This window comes from Eschscholzia californica, unplaced genomic scaffold (assembly GCF_041429995.1).
Source record: "Eschscholzia californica isolate CP2 unplaced genomic scaffold, dmEscCali1.0.p SCAF_1, whole genome shotgun sequence".
Classification (NCBI taxonomy): domain Eukaryota; kingdom Viridiplantae; phylum Streptophyta; class Magnoliopsida; order Ranunculales; family Papaveraceae; genus Eschscholzia; species Eschscholzia californica.
This window is the reverse complement of record NW_028238198.1, coordinates 38,344,675-38,372,015: the sequence shown is the minus strand read 5'-3', so window position 1 is coordinate 38,372,015 and position 27,341 is coordinate 38,344,675. Positions and strand designations below refer to the sequence as shown.

Sequence of the window (27,341 nt, the reverse complement as noted above, 5' to 3'; positions counted from 1 at the left end):
TAAAAAAGGTTCCTCCATCTCATCACCTCTCTCTGCCACTTCATCTTCTCGACACCTCATCATCTTCTCGACCTTCAAACATAAAAAAAAAAAGATTTTTTTTTTTTAAATTTTCTCTCTCCTCTCTCTCTCTCTAAATTTTTTTTCTTTTCTCTCTCTCTCTAGAACAGATCTACCTTCAATGATCTGTTCGTGAGAACAATTCTGTTCTCACGAACAGGTGGTCTGTTCGTGAGAAGATGTTCTCACGAAATACCCAATAAGAATATGGTCATTCTACCATTACTTCCTAAAACTCATCTTGAAGGGGTTACTAAGAAATTTGAGGGCCTTAACAGAAAAAAAGGATGAAAGCTTGGAAAGGGATTTATTTGTTGCTGCACTAATGAATTGTTCGAATGATAGGCGAAATGGAAGTGTAAAAGTGGTGTCAAAAAGTTTAAGTAATAGGTTTGGTTTTCTTGATGGTTTTATACTTTTATTCATAGTTCTTGCACGAGAAGTTGTGAAGTTTCTGATCAGTCAAGTATTTTGTTCCCTAGATCAAGTGGGTTATCCAATGGTGACCAATACGTGGACAACCATTTTTCTTATATGGACAACTATCTTATGTGGACAACCTAAAAACTTAATTTTTTTTATATGGACATCAGTTTCTAAGGGGACAACTCTCTATTATTTTCACTCAGCCCTCTTAGAATTAGATGTATTATTTGGAGACCTCCCTGTTTCTCTATTGGTCTTCTTCTATTACTTCATCATTAACACCTAAATTTCTAGAGAGAGAAAATTTTTAGAGAAACATTGTTTTTTTTTTTTTTTTTTTGAAGTTCCCATAAAACCAAACCAAGTTACAATATTCGGACCTAATACAAACTTGAAAAGTTAAATAAAGGGCGAAGTGTAACTAATTATCAACAGAGAAAGGCTCAAACACAAATTTTAACAAACGGTGGGTAGAACTGAAGCTGCCAACAAATGTGCGTCTTTATTGTTAATTCTGGGGCAGTAACGAATATCCAGCCGTAGATTCTGTATTCTTGATCGAATGCCATTGATTCTGTCCGCTATTCGCCATGGGATTTCCGGATCAACGGCCCCGATTAACTCGATCAAAACCCTACAATCGCCTTCGATTATAAAAGAGGAAAGTTGCCGCTCATTAGCTAGGGTTAATCCCATCTCAAAACCGGCGATTTCACTGTGAATGGGCGAAATCGGTTCTATCAAGCTCGCTTTGGAGTGCAAGATAACTCCATCCGAGTTCCTAAGCAAGGCAGCACAAGAAGCATGTTCTTCTTTGAAGGATCCATCGAAGTTAATCTTTAGGATACCTTCTGGTGGAGGTCTCCATCTATCATCCTGCTCATGTTGGTTAGTCGAAAAAGTAGGGTTTTGTAGATTAACATACCTTAATTCTTCTCGAATGCTCCAGCAACATCTATTCAGATCCGGTGATTTATTTTGGAAATGAAGATTATTTCGTAATTTCCACCAAAACCACATCATGTAAGTTACCTTGTACCAATTTTCCATTCTAGAATTTTTATCATTAAGTACTACTTTAAGGGTATTAATAGGATCTTGTTTGATATATTGCAGATCCTCTACGCCTACTTTCTGGATTAATCGATGATATAAAGGACAATCTCCAAAGAGATGATCTCTGGACTCTAAGGTACCCAAATCACACAACCTACAAATCTGGTTTATATGAGGGATCCTGACTCCTATATTGGTAAGTGTAGGAATACCATTATGAATTAATTTCCAGATAAAGTTTTGGACCTTAGGTTGCATGCATTTCATTTTCCAAAATTGAGACCAAGGGAAGTCTAAAACTTGTTGTGACATCAAACAAAGGGAAGGGAATTGTTGAATGATCTTCATAAAGAGAAAGATAAGAACCCTAAAACCCAACTTGTACACTTAGAAATTGAAGTTTTCAAATCCACAAATTTTTTTTTGGAACAAGTTGATTTGTTGATGGGCTTCAAACTTCCCAAAATCAGTAGCTCATTTTTCTGGAGTATCTCTTTCTCTCTCTTACCGGTGCCTAATTAGTTGTTGGGTGTTTATTTCATTATGAATAATCGATAGTACAGGTCCTAAAGCAGTTTCCGGTGGGTTTTGTTCTTATTAGGTTTATTATTAGATCCAGTATATTAAAGGATTTTTATGATTTTGTGGAATTAGGTCTTTTAGCGGTGGGGGGAGGATCCACACTACCAAAGTCATGTGAGTTCAATTGGTTGGTAGTGGGGTTGAGGAACCTGAGTCTACCAATTCCATTTGTTAAGTTTGCAAGCAATTATTAGTTGTGATTTGGAGAACAATATAAAATAAGGAAGAAGATGAAGACATTTTAGATTTTCAATTTTTAATTATCATTATCTTTGTTAATGGTCCACAAGTTGCTAATAGTTAGTATTTAAGACTTTATGGAGTTGTCCCCTTATCAAATCAAAGTCAACTAAATCAAACATAGTTTATTCGCATCGGGCCCAAAAATAATTGTCCATATAAGAAAAACGGTTGTCCATGTATTGGCCACCTATCCAATAGAAGGTCTTCTTCCAAATGATTATATTCATAATTATCAGTATATAAGGGTTTACTTGATCATAGTAATAGTTGAAGTTTAATTAAGAAATAGGTTATGGTATTACTAAATTGTAATATGTAGCCGTGAGTTCGATGTTTTATTCATATTCTTATTGGTTTGTTCGTGAGAAGATGTTCTCGCGAACAGACTACCTGTTCGTGAGAAGAAATTTGTTCTCACGAACAGACCTTTGTGGTCTGTTCGTGAGAACAAACCTTCTCTCTCTAGATCTGTTCTAGAGAGAGAGATAAAAAAGAAAAAAAATTAGAGAGAGAGAGGAGAGAGAAAATTAAAAAAAAAAAAATATGTTTGAAGGTCGTCGGCCGGCGACTTTCGCCGGAGAAGATGATGAGGTGTCGAGAAGATGAAGTGGCAGAGAGAACAGATGAGATGGAGGAGAACTTTCAAAAAAATGTATTCTGTATTCCCCAGAGAATTTTAAAAAAAATCTGGATTCTCTCGAGAATTTATTCCCCAGAGAATTTTCTTTATTCCACAAAACCGCAGCCTTTTAAAAACACTTGAAAGTTGAAAGAATGCACATAAAATAACAGAATAATTAGGAAAATGTGAAATGGAGCAGAAATAAATGTCTATTTAACAATTGTACTATGAAACCGAAAAAAATTAAAGGATTAAAAGTAGGGTAGCCAATATACGGACAACCGTATTTCTTAGGTGGACAACAAAATTGGATGTAAATAAATATATTTTGGGGCAACTAAGCTGAAGGACCTAAATCTAAATATCCAATTTTTTTCTTCTTAATGATCTTCACCGGCAGCAACATACATTCACCGCGGACCACCAACAGCAAGCACAATTTCTCAGGCAACTACCACCATGTTCGTATTCTTCTTCACTGCTTCTTCATCTTCATCCACCAACACATCATCTCATCTCATCTCTCTCTCTTCTTTCTTTGGTTTATAAAAAATTAGGGTTTTCCTGTGTCCGTGGATGGGGCCAGCGGAGGAGTTCTTCCCCTTCGTTTGTTGACTAAAAGTTGCGGATGGAATTTAGCCATATATGTTTGAGATATATCACAAAAGCATCTCAAATGTTGCCCTTAAGTATAGTTGGAACTTGGAAGTACAGTAAGATGTGAATGATGTTTATGACATATAGGGGAATCTACTACTGAACTTCTTGTGTCTTCCATATGATGCCCTAATTTGAACAAACTCGAGGTTGGAGGACGGCCTAATTTGCAGAATTCGAGATGTTTGTAAGTTCCTTGAGATCGACACTTGTGATGAAATCCTAATTTTTTTCTTAGAAAAAAAAAAGGTCGAGATGCAGAGGAGAAGATGTGTTGTTGGTGGCGATGAAGATGAAGAGGGGCAATCATGATGATTATGAACATGATTGTAGTTGATGAAGATGGTGATAAGAAGATGAAGAAGAAAAGATTATGTATTTAGCTTTAGGTCCTTCAATTTGATCTCCTCGAATTATATTTATTTACACCCCGATCATTGTTGTCCATCTAAGATATGCGTTTGTCCGCGTATTGGCTACCAAAAGTAGTGGAACTCAATCATGAGTTGCTTGCTTGGGAGCTTAATTAAGCTTACCAAACGAACTGATAGGCACATCACATTTTTTTGCTATGGTTAATTTATATATAGGTTAACTCCGGTTTGTTATAGGAAATGGACCTTTTGTGGTGGGGGTCAATGCGAGTGCCCTGCTTGCAATGGTCCATGACAACTAAGTATTTGTATGTATGCAGGTATCAATTTTTTTTGGTCGCGGCTTTGGGGAATAAAGAAAATTCTCCGGGGAATAAAGACTTTTCTTAAAATTAGTCAAATAAGATTGACTTTTATGTTTCTTTTTATTGCTAAGGGGCTTCTAATTTTGGGAGTTCAAAATCAAATAAATTTTAGAAGGCTCTTCCATCTCATCACCTCTCTCTACCACCTCATCTTCTCGCCACCTCATCATCTTCTCCGGCGAAGGTCGCCGTCCGGAAAATTTTCCGGACGGCGACCTTCAAACATTAAATTTTTTTTTCTCTCTAACACTCCGCCGAAGGTCTCCCTTCGTCGGAGTGTTAGAGAGAGAGAGAGGAAGAGAAAAAAAAAAATATTTGAAGGTCGTCGGTCGGAAAATTGGTCGGCCGACGACCTTCGCCGGAGAAGATGATGAGGTGGCGAGAAGATGAAGTGACAGAGAGAACAGATGAGATGGAGGAGAACTTTCAAGAAAAATGTACTCTGTATTCCCCATAAAAATTTATTCCCCGGAGAATTTTTAAAAAAATCTGGATTCCCTCGAGAATTTATTCCCCGAAGAATTTTCTTTATTCCCCAAAGCCGCGACTTTTTTTTTACTCTAGCTACCGCTGCCAGCTATGACTTTACTCTGGTAGATATTTTTATAGTGGATGTAACGAGAAATCCTCTTTTTAGGAATAAGAAAGACCGATTAATGGAGAACCAAAAAATATTTAAACTCACAGGTTCCACTGTATATTTACTCTATATCTTTATAGATAAATTTAAATGAGAGGTTATTATTGTAAGTTTGTGGTCACCTAACTCAAAACTAATTGACAATCAACTGAGATGTCCTTCTTTTTCAGGTATTTGGCAAAATCATTGATTTGCACTAACATTTTAGCTGAACTATTTTTTGATTTGCAAGTAAAAAAGGTTTTCACATTTTCCGTTTTACTTTTGACAAAAACATTTAGTAATGCATATTTTTTATTAGTCTTCTATAAAAATTAAAATGATATGCATGTTACCATTGTTAAGCAACTGAATATCAGTAACTTAGAAGTAAGAGAATTTCAGTCAAAGCAGTTAGCATGTTCAACAATTTATAATAAGTCAGGCAAAATTGGACTGCCTTGACATGGGAAAAACAACACAGTTATCCGTATTTAGGTTTGATTTGAAGTAGTTTTTAAAGGTCGATGTTTTGGGAAAATATGAAAAATTTCCGAAGAATAAAATATCAAAGGGTGGAAACTAAAAATGTTCCCCCAAACACACCCTCTCTTTTCAGTCCCCGGTATAATCGTCGGCCGGCGAAATTCGCCGGAATCTCATCTTCTCCCTCTCTTCTCTATCTCTATATCCGGTGAAGGGGAAGAACCCTTTCGTCTTAACTCGTCTGATTTTAAAACCACATGAGAATTTCTTAATTTCCCCCAAACACCAACCTTTTTAAAAAGTGGGTGTTTTGTGAAATTTTTATACAGTGGGCCTCGTTTCTTATTTGGGCCCGTTTTGGGCTTTTTCATCAAAAAATTCACACAAGTACTTCTATCCCACTTGTTGACCAAATGCTACCCGAGTGCTGGTATTTGCGTCAGCAAACGTCATATTTGACTTGACTGAGTCTTGGGCTATTTACAGTTGCTTTTCTCCACCGAACACGTGGCAGCACTTAGTACACCAGCAGGTTAAAACGTTAGTACCAAATCCAAAATGTGGTTATGGCAATTTCGTAAATAAAAACAACATGAACGCTCGGTTTCTCTCTCTCCAAATTTCGTCCATTTGTGCCCTAATCGTCTTCCCCAAATTTCCCTTTTTAATCTCTCTCTAAGCTATGATGATTCTTATCTCCTGTACTGAAACTCCTTTTTTCTTCTTCAATTCGTATCCTTTGTTTTCCAATTTTTTGAAATTTTTCCTCTTCTAATTCCATAGATTCGTCACCAAACTTCACCTTATCCACTTTTAACCATTAATTAAAACCCTAATTCAATCTTTTGACATATTTTTTTTTTCTGTATTGATTGATTTTGGAAGAATGGAACCTATGGACATAGTCGGCAAGTCCAAGGAAGATGTTACGCTACCTAAAGGTGATATTTTTTTTTCTGGTTCTTTCCAGTATTTCTGTGGTTCAATGAAATCTAAATTATTCGATTTTATTCGTGATTATATTGTTAATTTGTTCATTAAAGTGCATTTTTTTTGTCAAGTTTATGATTTTTTAATTTTTTTTTATGATAGTTATTTCGGTTTAATTGACCCTTTACATGAATTGGTTATGATTTATGTCAATAAACTCTGTAGTTACAGCTTTAGGGTTTGGTTGGCAACTTTTGTCGAAATTTCGGTGCATTTCTATATGTATATTTTTTCAATTTTGTAGTACAAGTTACCAGAGAAGACGAAAGAAAAACAGGAAAAACCCTAATTTTGTGTCCAATCCCTCTGTTGGTTATACAAGTTGTAACATTGTTGTGTAGTTAAGTTGTATATTTCAAAATAATATTAATAAGATTGTTATGTTGTGATTTTTCGTTCTTCTGAATTAGATTTTCTAAATTGAAATGGTGGTATTTTGCTCAATTTATATGTTTTATAAGTTTAATTTGCTTAACATTTATATTAGCAATTAGGTTTGTGCCCTTACCTTGCTCGTTGTGTGTTAGATTTGTGTTAATCTTCATTCCATCTAATTTTGGAGTTAGTGAGTGTTATTCATGTGGTATTGATATATTTTCAGCAACAATGTTTAAGATTATTAAGGAAATGCTGCCTCCAGATGTTCGAGTTGCAAGGGATGCTCAAGATCTTCTTGTAGAGTGTTGCGTAGGTGAGGAACAAAATATATTGAGATTCTATGATTTGCTTTAGTCCACTTATGTTTGTATTTGATGTTCTTTATTTAGTTGGTATTTGTCTTTTCTTCACTGAATTCAGATGTGAAATCTGACTCTGAGTCTCCGATATCTGAATTCACTTTGGTTAGGTTTCAGCATGTTTGTTTTCTGTCTGAGTCGTGCTTATGACTTGTTTGTGTCGCCTTCGGACTTATTTCGAGTTCGTTCGAGTCAGACGTAGTCACGTAGAAATAAACCTGAACTAAGAACCCATCATCTGAAATTGCTTGAAATAACTATAATACACCTGACTGAAACAAATCAAGACTGAAACTACTCGGATTCAAACAATTCAGACTTTTGCGTGTTAGATTTAAACAATTAAAAAAAACAAGCACAAGCATAGAATATGTAAGTCTGTAATCTGATGAAGGTGAAAATTCTTCCCTTGTGAGGTCAAATGCTTTTTTCTGTTTGTCGACTACTTCCATTGGTGGAGGTCTTTTATCATTAAAGAGAGGGAGGGAGGGTGAATTGATTTTGAAATCATGTTATATCGTGATAATGACTTGTCAATTCCTAGTCCTGAAAGAGAAAAAGTTATTACATTAATTTGTTCATTCAAGCTTTATGTAGTTTAACCAGTTTTAGAACTATCAGTTGTTTCTTATTTAAATGTGGTTTTCTCTTGTTCAAATCTCTTTTTTTTTTCTTTACCCAATTAGGAGACGCAAACGTGTGCTCGTGCGTTTTGTTGTGTCTAATCAATTTATTATCATTTCATTTTTTATTTTTTCAGTTCTGTACAATTTTTTCATCAAGAGTTTGCTTCTTATGTCGTTATGCCTCTTGGACAATAGCATTTTACGACGTCATGGCCTTTGTTACTGAAGAAACTCTTCCATATCATATTATATTTTGCAGAGTTTATCAACCTCGTCTCCTCGGAATCAAATGAAGTATGTAGCCGAGAGGATAAAAGAACAATTGCACCTGAGCATGTCCTGAAGGCTTTAGAGGTCTTTTAACCTTCACATACTTTATCCTAATACTTAAATTAAGCTTTTTTTTCCTCACTAAGCCTTGATTCTTTGCTTCTACATCTGATTATATATTCTTATTTTCGTGGGTTGCGTTGAGATTTTCCATCCTCCTAAAGAACTCTGAAAATTTTCAAAACTCTATTCTTTTATCTATATAAGCGCTTCTTAACGTAAGTTGGGTTCAGGTTCTTGGGTTTGGAGAGTACAATGAAGAGGTCATTGCTGCATATGAGCAACATAAGCTTGAGACATTGGTGTGTTTTGCTTTCCTTATCTACGTTTAGAGTTCCATAAGATTGATTATATATGTATCCGAAATTAAAAGTTGTATCTTGCCGGTATGCTCATTAGGATTCCCCTAAAGGGAAGTGGAGCAGTGCAGCCGAGATGACTGAAGAAGAAGCACTGGCCGAGCAGCAGAGGATGTTTGCAGAAGCTCGAGCCAGAATGAATGGTGGAGTGAACGTTCCAAAGCAACCAGATTCAGGAAGGAGTTTAGAAAGCAACCTTCCGACGCAGTAGGTAGAAGCTGTTCTCTCTCTCTCTCTTCAATTATATGTACAGTAAGTAGGAAGGGAATGGGAATCTGCCTGGAAGTGAAACTCTTTGTAATTGCCCATTGGTTAGCATCTCACTTGTTATTCTTTTTCTTGATTATTTATAGATAGCATTTAAAAATTTAAAACCGATGTGTAAACATGTATAAAGTAGATGCAGTGTCTCTGACTCTCTGTTGCAGTATTGTGATTTGTGAGAGAAATGTCTGACCTAGTAATTTGGATTTTGAACCAAGTGCTTAACCAAATGGCCTCCGACCATGACTTGTACTTTGAACCAACAGATTGTCTGACTTTGCAAGTTAACCCTTTTTTAATCCTTTAGGTGTCAAGTCTTAAACTGAAACTTTTCTTTCACTGTGAAGTAGTATTGTTAATGGTTGTATTAGGTGATGTTTGTGTTCATTACATATTCAAACTTAATTTGAAGTTTATAATTGATTCGAATAAGATTTTAGAATGGTCTATGACCTCATAGTCCAAAATACAACCCAAAAAGAGTTTTGGGCCCAATCTTAAGAATAAAATGGGTTTTTAGTCGATTTTAAGTGTTCTGCTTGTAATAATCTAAGAAAATTAAAACAAATACCGAGTCTATTTCGTTTTCCGAAGGCTTTCGTTTTCTGATGGATTGCACTATTTGAAGGGACACCAAAACGCGACTCAAAAGCGACCAAATCAGTTAGTGCAAACTTTTTCAAAATTTTCGGAAATTCAGGTTTAGTAAAACTCACACCTTTATAGACCAGTCCCTGTGAAATTCAGATCTAGACCGATGATTCTCAAACAACTTCAGCAGAACCTCATCTCCCCCTCTCTAAAAAACGAAACGAAGATTTAATTGATTCCTGTTAGATTTCTTATAAGGTAAAGTCTATATTTTTGTTTATCAGTATAGATTTCTTTATACATCATCAAGTTTCTTCCTTGTCAGAATCTTAGCTTCACTTGGCTTTAGGACATGGCTTTCATGGCAATATGGCCACCGAAAGTTGGTAATAATCCTAATGTCATTGTTAGTCTAATCAATTGCTATTAATTCATTCTGGGTTTCAAAATTTCCCATTTCTTGAATGAATTTGAACTTATTGTAAGAAAGGCTAAGTTGTTGAAGAGATGGGTGACCAAATAGAGCTGAAATTACAGAGGTTGAAAGTTTATTATGACTTAAATCCATTACTAGTAAGAACTCTATTTTGGTTATACTCCCATGGAGATTTCTTTCCAAGTTATTGTTTCCTTGAAGTTGTAATCTTTTTAAACTCGGACTGGACCATTGAAAAGATCAACGGTCTAGATTTGGGTTTCGCAGGGACTGTACTCTGAACAAGCAGATTTTAAAGATTAAACTTGGATTTTTCAAAAATTCAAAAAGTCTCACTTGATTCGGACACGCGTCACTAGTTGATTTGGTCGCTTTTGAGTCGCTTTTGGGGCGTCGCTATAATAGCATTTCTCTTTTCTAAATGCACCATTCAAGACCCAAAGGTCGAAGTCAATTGCAAAATGAAGTTTGCTGCCTTCTCGCTCTAGCTTCAGTTGCTTCTCTGTTTCTCACTCTCTCTCTTTCTATGTATTCTAAGTTGAACCAGTGAATCGAAAATTTCACCCCGCCAACTATCACCTAAATGTCTCTTCCCAACTGGTAAAAACCAAAGGGTTATAACTCTTGGTGCAAACGGGGTTATAAATAGGGGTTTCATTTATAACTGATTTTTTTGTTTTTGATTTCTGTCGTGATGTTTTGTTCTAGATTTGGGAATAAAATTCTGATGCTTTCATGAATTTTTTTTTTCTTTTTTTTATGAAAAATGAAGTTTAGAGTTTTGGAATTACCTTTCGGGATTTCTAATACTTTTCTTCAAGCATGTCAATATGATATGACAAAGTATGTACATTTTGCTCGAATAATATGTCTCATCGAAGTGAAGTTAGATCGGAACCTAAGATTGATCCAGTTAGGGATGTGGAGCAAAGGAGAAGAGAGAATTACTAGTTTTATTTTTTACTTAATAAATGTTATGTTTCTTTGTTGGTCTTTAAGGCCTCTTTTGTTGGTCTTTAAGACCCTTTTGTTTTTCGTTTTTTATTCAGGTCCAAGTGCTTTGATCTAAGACCACTATTGGGAGTTTCTTCATCAACTTACAACTCTCTCTACCGATGTACCGGATTCAGATGCGCAAACTGGAGATCTGTACGTCGACGGTTGACGAGAAGAGAAGAAGGTGAAAGAAGCATCAATTAAAAAACTACCCTTAGATGGTTAGCGGCGACTGCACCAGAAGTAGCCCACCTGTTAGATCTGGCGGCTTTAGAGGTACCCCAAGTGGGCATAACTTGTCTTGTTTGTCCGATTTTGGTTGTGTCTTTGTTATTTTAAACTTCATGATGTAATTCTCATTAGCTTTTTGGCCTTTCAATGAAGTTTGATTTCAAAAAAAAAAATATGACTGACCAAGGGAACAATATCTTTCTAAAAGTTCTTGGGTCGAAAAAAAAAAGAATAATACGACTTAAATCTGACTGGTCTGACTAGTTTAAACAAGACTATTGTGATTCGTGAATAGTCTAAAATAACAATCAAATTGATTTGAGAACATTTGTTTCGTCTAATTATCCAAATGGCTGACAAGGTTGATTATTTGAGTCAAGACATTATACCAGTTTTATTAAGATCTTCTTTGAAATGATTTTTGAGTTTTTCAGTAAGAAGATTCAAATTGAGATAAATAATACTTTGTTTTTTTTTGTTGAGAGAAATAATACTTTGTTGAGTCCTACAATTAGAAAATAAAGAAAAATAAGAAAACCAACTTAAAATAATTAAAAATGAACCACAAACATACTACAACTCAAACAAGTTTACCAGAGTAAGTTTCACCAAGTCACTACACAAAGACATATCAAAAGCACATGAAATACCAACTAAAACCCTAATTACAGCAACCAATAACACCTATTACATTCAACCCAATACTCATACTAAACTAAGACTGAACCAGTAAAAACCCAAAGACTAAGACAACAAGAAGATGATATGAAGAAACACTAGCCATCGAATAACTAACTGAACCACCAGACGACTGGTTATCAGTGGTGTTGCTTGGCGGTGCAGGCGGAGTTTCAGCCTCCAAAACTTTGATAATCATCTTCTGACCTCTTTCACAATGTCCAGCAACACCACTAATGAAATAAAACAAACCCGAACGTTGAAACTGATAAACAGTTTCACCATTGTTAGAGAAGAAAATTGGATGAACTGATCTACATTTATCATATTCTGATTCTGTTACTACCAAAACTGAATCTGCCTTCTTGTACTTGAAACCTATATATATATATATATAGTAGTAAAATCATGAACCATCAATTAGTAGTTAGATTAATGAACTAAATACTGCATGGAATTATATATAAAACTTATATATATATACTGCCTTCTTGTACTTGAAACCTATATATATATATATATAGTAGTAAAATCATGAACCATCAATTAGTAGTTAGATTAATGAACTAAATACTGCATGGAATTATATATAAAACTTGTATGTACTTACGGATTGAATCGTCGACTTGGAATCGATGGGTAGATGCCCATTCATTATATTTTTCAGAATTCTTTGAAGGAATGTTCCACCCTTTATCATCACCAACTTCATACTCCCTGGATTCAACCAAGGTGAGTTGATGAACCAGACAAGTAAGTATTGAGATAAGAAGCATAGTTTTCAAACATGAGGCCATTCTTACTAAACAATGATCTTTGGTAGAGCGAGACAGAACCTTTGAGAGAGAGAGAGAGAGATAAAAGAGGAGGTTAATGTGTTGATTTTGGTGAGAGTTTAAAGTGAGGAATTCAATTGGAATGGGTGGTGGTATAAAGGAGAGGATAGTTCCATAATTTAAGGAGCTAGGGGTTACCATAAATAACTACCCATTAACACGATTAATAGGAGTGATGAGTTTGTTTAAGTAACTACCCCCTTCACGATTCTTGGATAATGGATATAGAAGAGTGGCGCTCTAAGACCATTTAACTGTTTTGAGACATCACTACTGCGACATGGTAGCAGCTACCTCTCGGAAAGTGACCCGACCCGGGCCCGTAGTACTGTGACAGGGTATCCGTTAGGCCTAGGAAAACGGGCTGACAGTCTACAACCTACAAGGGTTCACCCATCCGAAAGGGGTCCACGGGCACCTGATACTAAAGCTCGGGAAGGCCCGACCCTTGATCTCGGGCTTTCATAGCCGGGAGATGGTAGGTCCTCTTACCCACCTCCCAACCCGTTATACATGCACGTTACACTCCCGTAAGAACTCGACCTATGGCCCTCATGTATAAGCTTGTGTACTACCCGTTTGACTACAAGCCCGACGAACATAACCAATCTAACGACCGGGATAAACATGCCTCCTTATAGGTTATATCCTAGTCGTTGGATATAAAGAGGTGTTTCTTCAAAACCCTGACCGACACCTTTCTCTATAAATACCCCCTCGAGCAACAGACACTCACCTCTACGGCTCTACTCTCAACCTTAATCTTCTTGCACTTTTTCTCTCTCCTTTCTTGTCTCTTATCTTTGTGATTGTATTTATCTTTTACCAAAGCATAATACATAACAAGCTTTTGATCGAAACTTCGATGATCGTTAGATCAAGTGATGCGTTTAAAGATCGATGACGACTTAATCGGTTCGACTAAAGTTTTTAAATGGAGTTTTCATTTCTATTTTAAATAATGTTATTATATTTTATGAACTTCCTATTCAGTCAAACAAATTTGTCTCTGGTCAGTTTGACCGAACACATCTGCATCTTCTAATGTTCAATCAAACAAAACAAATGTGTCTGTCTGATTAAATATATCCCACTTTTGGATTTGTTTGATCCAACTAGACCATCTATTTCTAATGTTTTTGTCATATTCTTATAAATCTCTTTGTGCAATCAAACATACCTGTCTCTAATATGTTTGACCAAACACATCTGAGTCTTCTTATGTGTCTGAACAAACATATCTCACCTTCTGATATGTTTGATCAAATAGATTTGACCTTCAAAACTATCAAATCAAACATATTAGACATCCAGGGTTGATTGATTAAAAAACTTGCCTTCTTGTGCATTTTATAAAAGATCACTTACCATTACCTTCTAGATGTTGGCTTCTATATATTTGAGTGAATGGAATAATTTTATGTGGGTTCAATCGATCAACCGTGACACTAAATGAAGTAATTATGGATACATCTTTTTTTTTCAATAGATCAACTATATTGTTGCAACGCAATAAGGTCTCTTGGGAAGGTTGCAAAAGCATACTTGGCGACCTCCAAGGTGGAACTGAAAACCTCCAAGGTGGAACCGGAAACCTCCAAGGCAAAGGTGGCAAGACTTATGGCAACTCGAGAAGCTGCAGAGTTATGGGCTTCAAAAATATGAGAAGGATATGTTAGCCGATAATTATATCCTACCATATCGGTTCATTTTGTATATTCTTTGTATATTTACTTCCGTAATTATCTCGATGTATATTTAGCTATTTCCGTATTTAACCCATTCCATTGTAACTATATATATGAATTGTGATCAATGAAATAAGGCAAGGGTTTAGAATATCTTACATGGTATCGAGCTTACTAGGGTTTGTTTTCGATCAAACCACTGCCGTCCTATATCTTCTTGCCAGATTTCGATCGGCATTCTTCTTTCCTTCACCTTTCATATGGCCGACAGAGCTCCTGCATCGTTCAATGAACCAGCCACCCACAAATCCCTTCACCCGGTTTACACAGTTTCCAACATTCAACATAAGGTACGTATCCTCGATGGTACAAAAGTCTCTTATTCCTTATGGGTTAAACTCTTTACTCTTCATGCAAAAGGTTACAATGTGCTTTGTCACATCGACGGTTCGCCGCCACCACATAAGGAATCTGCCGATTTTGCTTCGTGGGAGACCATAGACTCCATTGTTTTACAATGGATCTATGGTACTCTATCAGACGATCTTCTTGTCCGTGTCATGGCCGATGAATCCACAGCCTTAGAAGCTTGGTTACGAGTGAAACACCTCTTTAGAAACAACAAAGGACCCCGATCCCAAGCCATACAACATGAACTAGCCAACCTTACCCTAGCCTCTATGCCTTCACTTGATGCGTATTGTCAAAAGATACGCGACTTGACCGACCAACTATATGCCCTAGATTTTCCCATGAATGACCAACAAAGAGTACTACATCTTGTTAAGGGTCTTCCCAAGGAATTCGACACAATAGCCTCTATTTTGAATAATTCCTTACCCACTTGGGAAGACGCCATTGACCAACTCATATCCGAGGCCGGTCGTCTTAAAACACGAGACGCCGTCACCAAAAACCCCGCAATTGCGGCTGCCATACCACCATCCAACCCACCCCCTCACAACAACCGTAACCAAACCAACAGGCCCAATACCCGTCACCATTACCGACCCAATAACCACACCAACCATAGCCAATCCTACCATTATAACCGCACCCCACCAAACCCAACCCAACACACCTACAATAGGCCTGTCACCCAACCACCTCCTTACCCAACCAACAACCACCAGCAACCCTATTACCCACCATTTTGGGCACCACCTTACTGGACCCCACCACCATGTCCTTACCCTACCCAGAATTGGTCTCAACCATGGAACCCGCAAACTCCTACTCGCGGCAATCGTCGATCGGCTCAAGCAAATCTGGCAGAGGTTGATCCACTTGAACCAACTCAACTTGCTGAAGCAGTTCATGCCCTATCCGTGGATACAGACGTAAGCAATGATCCGTGGAACTTTGACACAGGTGCCTCTTCTCACATTTCTTTCAATAAGAGTAATATTGACAATTTTTCTACTATTGCACCAATAGCGTCAATAATTGTTGGTGATGGCAATAAACTTCCAGTTATGGGCTCGGGAAACTCCACCCTTAACTTTGCCTCCAAACCCCTATACCTTAAAAATATCCTATTTAATCCCAACATCGTCAAAAACCTTATTTCTGTTCGTCAATTCAATGTTGACAATTACACTTCTATTGAATTTGACCCCTATGGTTTTTTTGTGAAGGATTTCAAGGATGGCACGATCCTGAGTCGTCACAACAGTTCGAGTGACCTGTACCCGCTCACCCAAAATGCTTCCGCCACTGCTTGTTTTGCTTCTACCCAAGACTCTCTATTCTGGCACAATCGACTCGGTCACCCGGGTCAACCAGTGATGGATTTTCTTCGTTTGAATAACTCTATCTCTTGTAATAAACAGAAGAGCTCATCTCTCTGTCATGCTTGTCAATTGTCGAAACATAAACGACTACCTTTTTATGATTCAAGTACTCATACTTTATGTCCTTTCTCGTTATTACATTGCGATTTATGGACTTCACCTTTGTTAAGTCATGCAGGGTATAAATATTATTTGGTAATCATTGATGACTTTACTCAATACACATGGGTTTATCCCCTTCGTTTTAAATCGGAAACCTTTTCCAAAATCACACACTTTCACCAATTTGTCACCACCCAATTCCGCCTACCCATCCAAACCATACAATGTGACATGGGAGGAGAATTTGACAACACAAACTTTCACAACTTCACTTCCCAAAATGGCATACAGCTTCGCTTTTCTTGCCCTCACACATCTCAACAAAATGGCAAAGCGGAGCGCATGATTCGTCGCCTCAACGAAATCATGTTTACCCTTCTTACCCATGCCTCTCTCCCTTCCAACTTTTGGGTTGAGGCTCTCCATACAGCCAGCTATCTTCATAATATCCTTCCAACCAAACTGCACCAAAACCGCACCCCCTTATCCCTCTTGTACCTTCGGGAGCCATCCTACGATCACCTTCGCGTCTTCGGATGCCTATGCTACCACAACACCTCCGCCACCCGGCCCCATAAGCTTACTCATCGAGCCACACCGTGTCTCTTCCTTGGCTATCCGGCCAACTACCGCGGTTATCGTTGCCTCGAACTCTCCTCGGGCAAAACCATCTTCTCACGTCATGTAACCTTTGACGAGACAATCTTCCCGATGGTCAACCCTCAAACACCTCCACCCTCCCACGACTTTCTCGACCCCAATCCTCTCATGTTTGACCCAACCTATTTTGCCTCCTCATCATCCCAGCCCACAGCCCAACCTCTTTCGGAACCACCTGTCCAGGCCCATTCCCCCACCCCAGCCATCCCCACTCCCCAACCGGCCCAACCCACTACCTCAATATCCACCCAACCCCTCTCCCACAATGTCCCACCGAATCCACCACTCAACTCATCCCCACCTACTCAGCAACCCGAACCGTCCCACCCAATGCAAACCCGCTCGCGGTCAGGCATTTTCAAACCCAAACTGCCGTATTCCCTCCATACCAGTACATCACCCACCATGTCACCTCTTCCAAAGTCCCATCTCACCGCCCTCTCCGACCCGAACTGGAAACTTGCCATGACTGACGAATATGAAGCTCTATTGGCCAACAATACGTGGGAACTTGTCCCTCGACCACCTGATGTCCCGGTCATACGCTGTATGTGGCTTTTCAAGCACAAGTTCCACGCGGATGGCTCTCTAGAATGTCATAAGGCTCGTTTGGTCGTCAATGGGAAAAGCCAAACAGTGGGCGTTGATTGTGATGACACATTTAGCCCGGTTGTCAAACCCACCACCATTCGCACGGTGCTCAGTCTTGCTATTTCGCGTGGTTGGTCGACTCACCAACTTGATGTCAAAAACGCGTTCTTACACGGGCACCTAAAGGAAACCGTATACATGTTTCAACCCCCTGGCTTCACATCCACATCCAATCCCAAATTTGTCTGCAAACTTAAGAAATCTTTATATGGTCTAAAGCAAGCTCCACGAGCTTGGTATCAGCGTTTTGCAGGTTATCTACTTAAGTGTGGCTTCAGGAGCAGTGTCTGCGACACATCTCTTTTCATTTATCACCACGGGGACCAGATGGCTTATCTGTTACTGTATGTAGACGACATTATTTTGACTGCCTCCAGCGATGAACTACTACAGAACATCATTAAGTCACTTACTACTGAATTCAAAATGTCTGATCTGGGGACTCTACATCATTTTTTGGGTATTGCTGTCAACAAACAAGCTAACGGGTTATTTCTCTCGCAATCAACTTATGCAGCTGATATTTTGTCTCGTGCGAACATGTCTAATTGCAAACCCGCTAGCACTCCTGTCGAGGTCGGATCCAAACTTAGTGCCGAAAGTGGTCCCGCTTTTACAGATGGTCCTTTATACAGGAGCTTGGCCGGGGCTTTACAGTATCTCACGATCACCAGGCCTGACATTGCCTACGCTGTCCAACAGGTCTGTCTATTTATGCACGCTCCTCGGGAACCACATTTTCAGTTTCTAAAACGGATTCTTCGCTACATTAAAGGCACCTTAGATCAGGGCTTATTACTTTCCCCGTCATCTTCCACCGAATTGACTGCATTCTCAGATGCTGACTGGGGGTAAGGGTGGGAATTCTGCCCGAAAGCCCGAAAGCCGATCCGAAACGCCCGAGTCCGTCTAATAAACGTCCAGCCCGAAGCCCGACATGGGTAGTGCACGCCCGGCCCGCCTTTTGATAGTGGGCGGGCTTGGGCTTCCTTTAGAAAACACTTACCCGAGTGTCTAACCCGTCTGTTAAGCCCGAGTATGAAGCCCGTCTATAGGCACCACCTAAATTAGATCCACATGTATAAATCTAACGGTCAGGAAAGCAAAAGTCTTCAATCCCCCTTGTTGGATTTAGGTTGTGGGTTAATGCCTATAAATAAGACATTAACCCTCACTTTCTCCAAACCTAATAGCCACTGCCGCTCCCATTCCCACTCCCAATCCCTTGTGTATCTACTGTATGAGAGATAGAGATAGAGAGAGTGCTAGAGAAAGAAAGATAGTGAGACAGAATGAGAGGTGTAAAAAGAGATTGAATGACTTTATTTGTCAACTACCAATTTCTCTTATCTTTGATTTCATGAGAATGTATTATTTAATCTCCATTATGCATGTCCAGAAGAAAGAAGATGAACTTCGTAGAATTGTTGGTTCATAGAAGAGCGAAGATCGAAGATGCAATTTTTACATAACAAATTTTATTTTCTATCACGAGTCTTCATTGTAACATTTTCTTTAATCGAAGTCTCTTTTCTTCTCTCGTCCTCTTCTTGTACTCTTTAGATTTATACAGTGGTATTGTACTATTGTTCTTTAGATTTAGTGTTTGTATAATATCATTAGTTTTACCAAAATATTCTATGTTAGATTATGTTATATTAATTGTGAACCACACTTGTATAAAATTTGTGTACCTGTATAGATTTTTCTTTAGATTTGTAAAGTGGCAGTAGAGTGTGAAATTTTGACTTAAAGCTATACTTTTTTTTGTAATGAGTGGACCCGGAACCCGGCCCGACCATAGCCCGAACTACCCGCCAGGGCTAGTGCACATGGCGGGCTTTGTGCAAGAGAATTAAGTTTATGCCCGGCCCGAGCCCGCCCGTTTGGTTCAATGTGCATTGAGTAGTGTTACCCGAAACGCCCGAGCCCGAGACTTTAGTGCCCATGGGTGCCCGAGCCCGGCCCGTTTCCCACCCCTAACTGGGGGGGGTGCCCCGACTCCAGACGCTCCACCTCTGGTTACTGTGTTTATCTTGGATCCAACTTGATCTCCTGGTCTTCTAAACGACAGTCTACAATTTCACGGTCCAGCGCAGAAGCTGAATATCGGGTCGTGGCAAACACCGTTGCAGAACTTAGCTGGGTTCGTAATCTTCTACTGGAACTACATATCCCTGTTCGCCACGCCTCAATCATCTACTGTGACAACATCTCGGCTGTCTACCTCTCCGACAATCCAGTTCAACACCAACGCACCAAACATATCGAATTGGATATTCATTTTGTCCGAGAAAAGGTTCGCCTTGGATCCGTCAAAGTCCTCCACGTCCCTGCCGACTATCAGTATGCCGACATCTTCACCAAAGGGCTGCCGAAGCATCTATTCCAACGTTTTCGATCCAGTTTATGCCTTCGGTCTCCTCCGGCTCAAACTGCGGGGGCGTGTTAGCCGATAATTATATCCTACCATATCGGTTCATTTTGTATATTCTTTGTATATTTACTTCCGTAATTATCTCGATGTATATTTAGCTATTTCCGTATTTAACCCATTCCATTGTAACTATATATATGAATTGTGATCAATGAAATAAGGCAAGGGTTTAGAATATCTTACAGGATAATGTATCATTAGATTGTTGAAAATCTCTAACATTCTCTCTCTCCCTTCTTACAAGGTTCAGTTTTAAGTTTTTTCCTCCGGCGAAGGGTAATCCCTTACCCTTCGCCGGAACCCGTTTATCTTTCCCATATTGTAGTTTGTTTTTATCCACTAATAGTTTCTAGAGATTTCAATGTTGTAGAATTGTTCATTTTCACTCTTTATTCTCATCTTCTTCCTCTTCCTCTTCCACATCTTCTTTTCCCCTTTCACCGAAAATCTATTTTCTCTCACCATCAATCATCAATGGAGAGATCATATCCTTATTCCCTTCTTCTTCATCATCTTCTTGTCTCATTTCTACTTCTCTTTATCAAGAAGAAATTCAACAGTTGAAGAGTTACAAATTGAAATTGGGATTTGGAATTTTTATTCTATTTGAACAGTTTGGGTATGTAGGGTTTGGATTGAAGAAATTGGTTTTTTTGAGTTTCATCAGTGGAGGATTTTGGATGAGTTTGAACAACATTATCAAGATTTCTTTTGGTTCCAGAAAATGGAGATTTATTATAGGATCTGGGTATGTTCTTCTTTTCAAGTAGAAGCAATTCGGCTGAGTAAATTATGCTTTCCGATGATGACGGCGGATTTTTTCAATGGTGGTGACGGTTTTCCGGTGATGGCGGCGGTTTCCGACGACAATGGCGGTTTCCCGGCAAAAGCGACGGGGATTTATATTAGTTTTTATTCTGTATTATTTAATATTTTGTATTATTATTTCTTTTTGTCGACCTTTAGGGTTTTATTCGCGACCTTTAGGGTCTTCTTATTCACGACCTTCAGGGTCTTTTCATTCTCGACCTTTAGGGTCATTTTATTGAGTCTGTGTCTAGTCCCATTTCTTTCTCTTCATGAGGCACTTTACATTTAAAGGTATGTAACTCTCATGAAGTTTTCATAGGAGAGAAATAAGAATGATGTATTATCCATGTAAACAATGTGATTTTGTCACTTTTAATGGAAATGGTTCCCTTGGTTTCAAAAAAAAAAAAAAATATGAGAAGGATAAACTGGTCGATGATTTTTTTTAGAGCCCACGATGATCGCAACTGAGGAGTGAACAAAAGTTGAGGACTTAGTTGGCACTATCTCGGATGTGATTATGTGCTTTGATGCTTTCTTATCGACAACTGACGATATCCATGGTAAACTAACTTCTGCCAACAAATCCTAAGTGGGGCTAATCCAAAAGATTCAAGTACTCGAGCTAGTCTTTAAGGAGTACCCAGAGGAACAGATGTGACTGAAAAGTCTAATGGCGCATGATCTAGAAGTTGCCAACAAACAAGTTTGAACAACAAAAATGATCCTATGGCCGACCAATATCCCGACCGGGATACTTGGACGGGCAAGATCTAGTGAGAGAGAGCCTAACACTTTCTCTCACTAGATCTGAGTCGGTCAAGTATCCAGGCCGGGATATTGGTTGGGCATAGCATCATCACTCTTGAACAAATAAGGCAAATTATGAGGCCAAAACGCTAGAGTTCGAAGAACACATGCCGGAATCAAGAGGAAACTTCCTAAAGGAAAAGCTAGAACTAAAAGCCAAAGTTATGGAGGAGCTCATATCTTCAAAGGACCATAAATGTTTGATCAAACAGGAAACAACCTTGCAATTTGATATTGGTTGGGGATGTGCTCTCCGGTACGATGTTGTTCTAAATGTAGTGACCATATCTAAAGTTCTTGAGATGGACATAATGGCTATGCTAAATCAACTCAGTGTCCCTTTCATCAAAAAAAAAAAACTCAGTGTCCAATAATGTGTCGAGGAAGACGAAGGAACTTAAGCAGATGAAGATAAGGATATTGAAGTAGTTGATTACAGCGGCACCAACAATCCTTAGGGGTTTTTTGTGTTTTTTTTTACTAGATTAGCAACCTTGTTAATTACTCGGAGATCAATAAAATAACTTTTACTTTATTTAATTTTCCTTTTTGCTTCTTCTTCTTATAATTAAACTACAACCTCCATCACCTCCACATCTCGCAATATTTAAACTAACCTCAAACACGTAACGAAAATAATTCAAGTTCTAACCTTCCTAACTTATCTACTATTTTATCTTGCATGTCCTCTTTTTGTGACAATCTTGCCTCTGATAGACCAAATTTTCGTGTGCTTTTCACCAAAACTTTGCAAGGCAAAGTTGCTACAAAATCTAACCAAATTTCGTGGGATTCCTACAAAACATGAGCATGGCAACATGGCATGCTCAAGACCAGTGTAAGAACTAGGGTTTGAGAGAATCAGATGTAATGAAATTAGGGCAAAGACATTATCTTTTATACAGTCAACTCGAGTCAAAGTCAATGAAGACTATGGTTACGGTCCAAGTCCAAGTCAAGCAGTCCAAGTCAAAGTAGTCCATGAAGTCTGGTGAGATGGTCAAGCACAACAAGAAACGTCTATAGGCACCTGTAACAAATAAAGAATTAGTTAGGATAACTAACTAAACAGAATTCTGTTAGTCTATAACTAACTTTAGTTTTCTTCTAAACTCTACCTATAAATGGAGTTAGAATTGTACTTAATATTCATTGAAATAAAACAGAATTCTTACCAAGGAAACTTAACATGGTATCAGTCTCAGATTAGATCCAAAATTAGGGTTTCCTTCTCTTGAATTCAATAGCAATCAATTCAACACCTCGTAAAATCAAACACACAGCAAAAGATGATCAAAACTCAGTAAAATTCATCATCAATTCTTAGTTCTATAGATAAATTTGAAGAAAGAAGAAGAAATCTAATTAAGTTTTCAAGGAAAACTTACTGTTTCTTCAGACTTGTCTTCAAGCACGCTTCCACATTCAATCATGGCTTCAGCAAATCTTGGTAACCTTCCTCCTATCTCTTCTGTTACTAGTTTTATCACAGAGAAACTTGATGATTCTAACTATTTGATGTGGAAGGATCAAGTGGAAACATTGTTAGTAACATATGATCTTCTAGGGTTTGTTAATGGTACCATTGATCCACCACCACAACTAAAAATAATACATGGGGTTGAGCAAGTTAACCCTGATTATCAAATATGGAGAAATAAAGAGAGTTTTGTCAAATCATACCTTAAGAGTACTTTATCCAAAACAGTCTATTATGATACATATGGACTGAATTCAGCTTAAGAAATTTGGGATTGTCTTAATCTTACCCATAATGAAGGTCTTGAGTCTAAGAAAGACCAACTTAGAAAGAAACTACAGTCCATCAAGAAGGGAAATGTTTCAATTTCTGAATATCTCAGAGAGATCAAACAATTGGCAGATTCTCTTATATCTGTTAATGATAGAATTAGTGATTCAGACTTGGTCAGGATTGCTATTCAGGGACTTAGTTCAGATTATGATAAATTTATCATTGCCTTAAGAGCTAACAATGAACTATTGTCCTTCATACAACTTAAGTCTAGACTCACTCAACATGAACAGTGGCTTATTTCAAAACAAGAAGACCAAGAAGCCTATTTTGTTAAGAGAACAGTGAATAAACAAGTCAACAAGCCATCTCCTTCATATTATAGGAACCAAAATTCTGCAAAAAGGGATATGTCTTCATCCCAACAGCAGCATATTCATTCAGATGACATCAAGCATAAGAATCAAAAAGCAGAGGATTTTGACTTTTCTACTGTCCCTTGTGGTATTTGCAAGAGATGGGGTCACTCTGCTGGGGTTTGTTACTTTAGGTTTATCAAAAACAAGTCTCACAGTGGATATCATACTGAATCTAAAAGTGAGCAGGAAATTCAAGGCTCAGGAACACCCAAGGAGCCTATTGAGTCTCAATCTTTTCTATATGAAGATGAATCACTTCTAGAATGCAACAATGCTATTATATATGACTATGTGTATGAGGATGATGACTCTACTGATGTATTTCATGAATGTCATACAGCAATTTGTGTTGATAGTGATGATATATTTCTAGAATGTGAGTCAGAAATCATAAGTGATACAAATCAGATAAAGGATGATATTATTTTGCATGAAGAATGTCATGTTCTCACCTCATCACATAAGTCAGAAATTAAGGATCAAGCTTGGCTAGCTGACACTGGTGCCAGCAGTCATATGACACATTCAGCTGCAAATCTCAAGTCTATTCAGCCATATAATGGAACATAGTCTGTCATGGTGGGTAGTGGTAATCTTCTCTCCATTTCTAGTATTGGTAATTCTCAATTATCAACCTCAAGTCATGATTTTATTCTAAATAAAGTACTTTGTGTTCCTACCCTCAAAAGAAACTTGTTGTCCATATCCAAATTTACAAAAGAGAATTCATGTTCTGTTGAATTCTCACCATGGGGTTACAATATTAAAGATATTTGGTCACAAAAAGTTCTAGCAAAAGGTCCTGTTAAGAACAATATTTATCCTATAGAGGTTCATTCACATAATCTACATTCTGATCAGGCTCATGTGGCACATATTGTTACTAGTTTTGACATTTGGCATGCCAGACTAGGACATTCTCATAATGGGGTCATTAAACAACTACATAAGGAGAATAAGATTGTTGTTTCTAACACCACAAGTAAGGTTTTCTGCAAATCTTGTGAATTGGGTAAGAGCAAGTGTCAACCATTTGAGACTTCTTCATCCATAACAAATACACCTTTATATCTAGTTCATTGTGATATTTGGGGACCAGCCCCTGTGTGCACTCCTAATGGAGCAAGATACTATATACTTTTCTTAGATGACTATAGCAAATATAGTTGGATATACCCAATAAAGCTCAGGTCAGACAGTATAAAGTGCTTTACTCACTTCAAGGCAACAAGTGAAAACTTACTCAAGACAAAAATTGTGTATTTCCAATCTGATGGAGCACCTGAGCTAAAGAAAGGTGACTTTAGGGATTTTTTGGATTCAAATGGTATTCTCTTCAGATGCTCCTGTCCTTACACTCCACAACAGAATGGTAAGGCAGAGAGAAAACATAGACACATCACTGAATTAGGTAATACCTTATCTTTTCATTGTTCCTTACCTAAAAATTTATGGTTTGATGCTTTTAATACTGCTGTCTACATTATAAATAGAGTCCCAACACCTACATTAAAGGGTTTTTCTCCCTTTGAGACTCTTTTTCATTTATCTCCTGATTACACACAATTGAAAATTTTTGGGTGTGCTTGCTACCCTCATCTTGGAGAGCTTAGAAAGGATAAGCTCAGCCCTAAAAGTGTTCAATGTGTATTTTTGGGCTATAGTGCTGAACACAAGGGTTATAGATGTTATGATCCTGTTTCTAAAAGGATTTATATGTCTAGGCATGTTACTTTTGATGAGAACAATTTTCCCTATGCTCACATCAATAACTCTATGCCTAGTGGTGATCAGAATACTATTTCTCAGATACTATTACCACTGCCTACTTTGGATACAAATCAGCCTGTCTCAACTGATTTGGGCACATCTAGTATTAACACTAGTCCACCAGCAAATACAGTATCTAGTTGTCTATATTCTCCTGAGTTGGGCATTCCTAGTAATTCTACTAGTACACCAGCAAACTCAACACAACAAGTCCAACAACAACAGACTGATTGTGTTATCACTAGAGGCAGAAATGGTATTGTGAAGCAAAAGCAACTTCCATCTGATTTTGTTGCCCACTATTCATCATCTCACCTATTAGATGTTGCTTTCTTATCCATTTTGGAACTTCCTACTGAACCCACTAGTTATAAAGAAGCTTCAAAACATCATAAATGGGTGAAAGCTATGCATGAAGAGTTTTCAGCTTTACAAGACAATGAGACATGGTCCTTAGTACCCTCAAATGATAAAATGAATATTCTTGGCTGCAAGTGGGTGTTTAAATTGAAACAGAAAAGTGATGGGACTATAGAAAGATACAAGGCCAGATTGGTAGCAAAGGGTTTTCATCAACAAGAGGGTGTGGACTATGAAGAAACATTCAGTCCAGTTGTTAAATCCAACACTATAAGATTAGTTCTTTCTATTGCTATCTCAAGGTCTTGGCAAATCAAACAACTGGATGTGTCAAATGCCTTCCTACATGGAACTTTAGATGAGGCAGTGTATATGATACAACCCCCTGGATTTGTTCAAAAAGGGAAAGAAACTCATGTCTACCACTTACACAAAGCTTTGTATGGCCTCAAACAGGCACCAAGGGCCTGGTTCAATAAATTTGCAACATTCTTATATGCATATGGTTTTCAGAAGAGCAGATCAGATCAATCAATATTTGTGATGCATAGTAACTCAGATATTATGGTTCTTCTACTCTATGTAGATGACATAATACTAACAGGAAGTTCAAATACTCAAATTAGTACTCTCATCACTGATCTTAGCAGACAATTCAAGATGAAAGATCTGGGTTTTTTATCATACTTTCTGGGCATAGAGGTTACTTATGATAAACCTTCAAGTTCTATGATGCTAACTCAGAATAAATATACACTACAACTTCTCAAGAAAGTTGGGTTATTAAATTCTAAGCCTTCAAAGCTTCCTGTGTCTAGTGGACAAAGGGTATCTATTCACAATGGTGAAATTCTTTCCAATCCAACTGAATACAGAAGTCTGGTTGGGGCTCTTCAATATTTGACCTTAACCAGACCAGACATTTCTTTTGCTGTGAACTACACAGCTCAGTTCATGCATAGCCCTACATCAACTCACCTAATTTTGGTCAAAAAGATTCTCAGGTATTTAAAAGGCTCAGTTGGTTCTGGAGTTCGATTATCTCCAAGTGATCTAACAACAATTACAGCTTTCTCAGACTCAGACTGGGCAGGATGTCCTGATTCCAGAAAATCTACTATTGGGTACTGTGTATTCTTAGGGTCGAACATCATATCTTGGAGCTCAAAGAAACATGCGACAGTAGCAAAGTCCTCTACCGAGGCAGAATATAAAGCATTATCAACAATGGCAACTGAAGTTGTATGGATTTCATACCTGATGGCCGAGCTTAGATTCCCTCTACAAAAACCATTCAAGCTTTACTGTGACAACATAAGCGCGAAATACCTTGCTTCCAATCTGGTATTCCACGCAAGAACGAAGCATATTGAGGTCGATTTTCATTATGTGAGGGATCTGGTTTCGGAAGGATTGGTTGTTGTTCATCATATTCCCACTCAAGATCAAGTAGCGGACATCTTCACAAAGGGTTTAGCTTTTGATTTGTTTCAGAAGTTGAGATCCAAACTAATGGTTCATCGT

At 38.0% G+C, this 27,341-nt stretch overlaps 4 protein-coding genes across 5 annotated transcripts; 2 read left to right on the top strand and 2 right to left on the bottom strand.

Moving 5' to 3' along the window:
* Positions 1-942: 942 nt before the first annotated feature.
* On the bottom strand, positions 943-1,536 carry LOC147566647 (uncharacterized). The gene has a single exon (XM_086655078.1). The coding sequence runs from the start codon at positions 1,534-1,536 to the stop codon at positions 943-945; it is 594 nt and encodes a 197-aa protein (XP_086511204.1).
* Positions 1,537-6,052: 4,516 nt separating this feature from the next.
* Positions 6,053-8,981, top strand: LOC147566646 (protein Dr1 homolog). 2 transcript variants are annotated; one of them, XM_086653152.1, is made up of 5 exons: positions 6,053-6,431; positions 7,121-7,171; positions 8,103-8,197; positions 8,407-8,475; positions 8,573-8,981. In XM_086653152.1, the coding sequence occupies exons 1-5, from the start codon at positions 6,377-6,379 to the stop codon at positions 8,741-8,743; spliced, it is 441 nt and encodes a 146-aa protein (XP_086509278.1). In that variant the 5' UTR covers positions 6,053-6,376; the 3' UTR covers positions 8,744-8,981. The 2 variants fall into 2 exon arrangements, with proteins under 2 accessions (XP_086509278.1, XP_086509277.1); XM_086653151.1 differs by having other exon boundaries at positions 7,082-7,171.
* A 2,640-nt stretch (positions 8,982-11,621) lies between these two features.
* Positions 11,622-12,652, bottom strand: LOC147566645 (early nodulin-like protein 6). Its single transcript, XM_086668547.1, has 2 exons — positions 12,339-12,652; positions 11,622-12,106 (listed from the first exon to the last, which is right to left on the bottom strand). The coding sequence occupies exons 1-2, from the start codon at positions 12,523-12,525 to the stop codon at positions 11,766-11,768; spliced, it is 528 nt and encodes a 175-aa protein (XP_086524673.1). The 5' UTR covers positions 12,526-12,652; the 3' UTR covers positions 11,622-11,765.
* Positions 12,653-14,391: 1,739 nt separating this feature from the next.
* On the top strand, positions 14,392-16,211 carry LOC147566644 (uncharacterized). The gene is made up of 2 exons (XM_086668540.1): positions 14,392-15,623; positions 15,890-16,211. Exons 1-2 carry the CDS (start codon positions 14,513-14,515, stop codon positions 15,934-15,936), a joined length of 1,158 nt encoding a protein of 385 aa, XP_086524666.1. The 5' UTR covers positions 14,392-14,512; the 3' UTR covers positions 15,937-16,211.
* Positions 16,212-27,341: the final 11,130 nt, after the last annotated feature.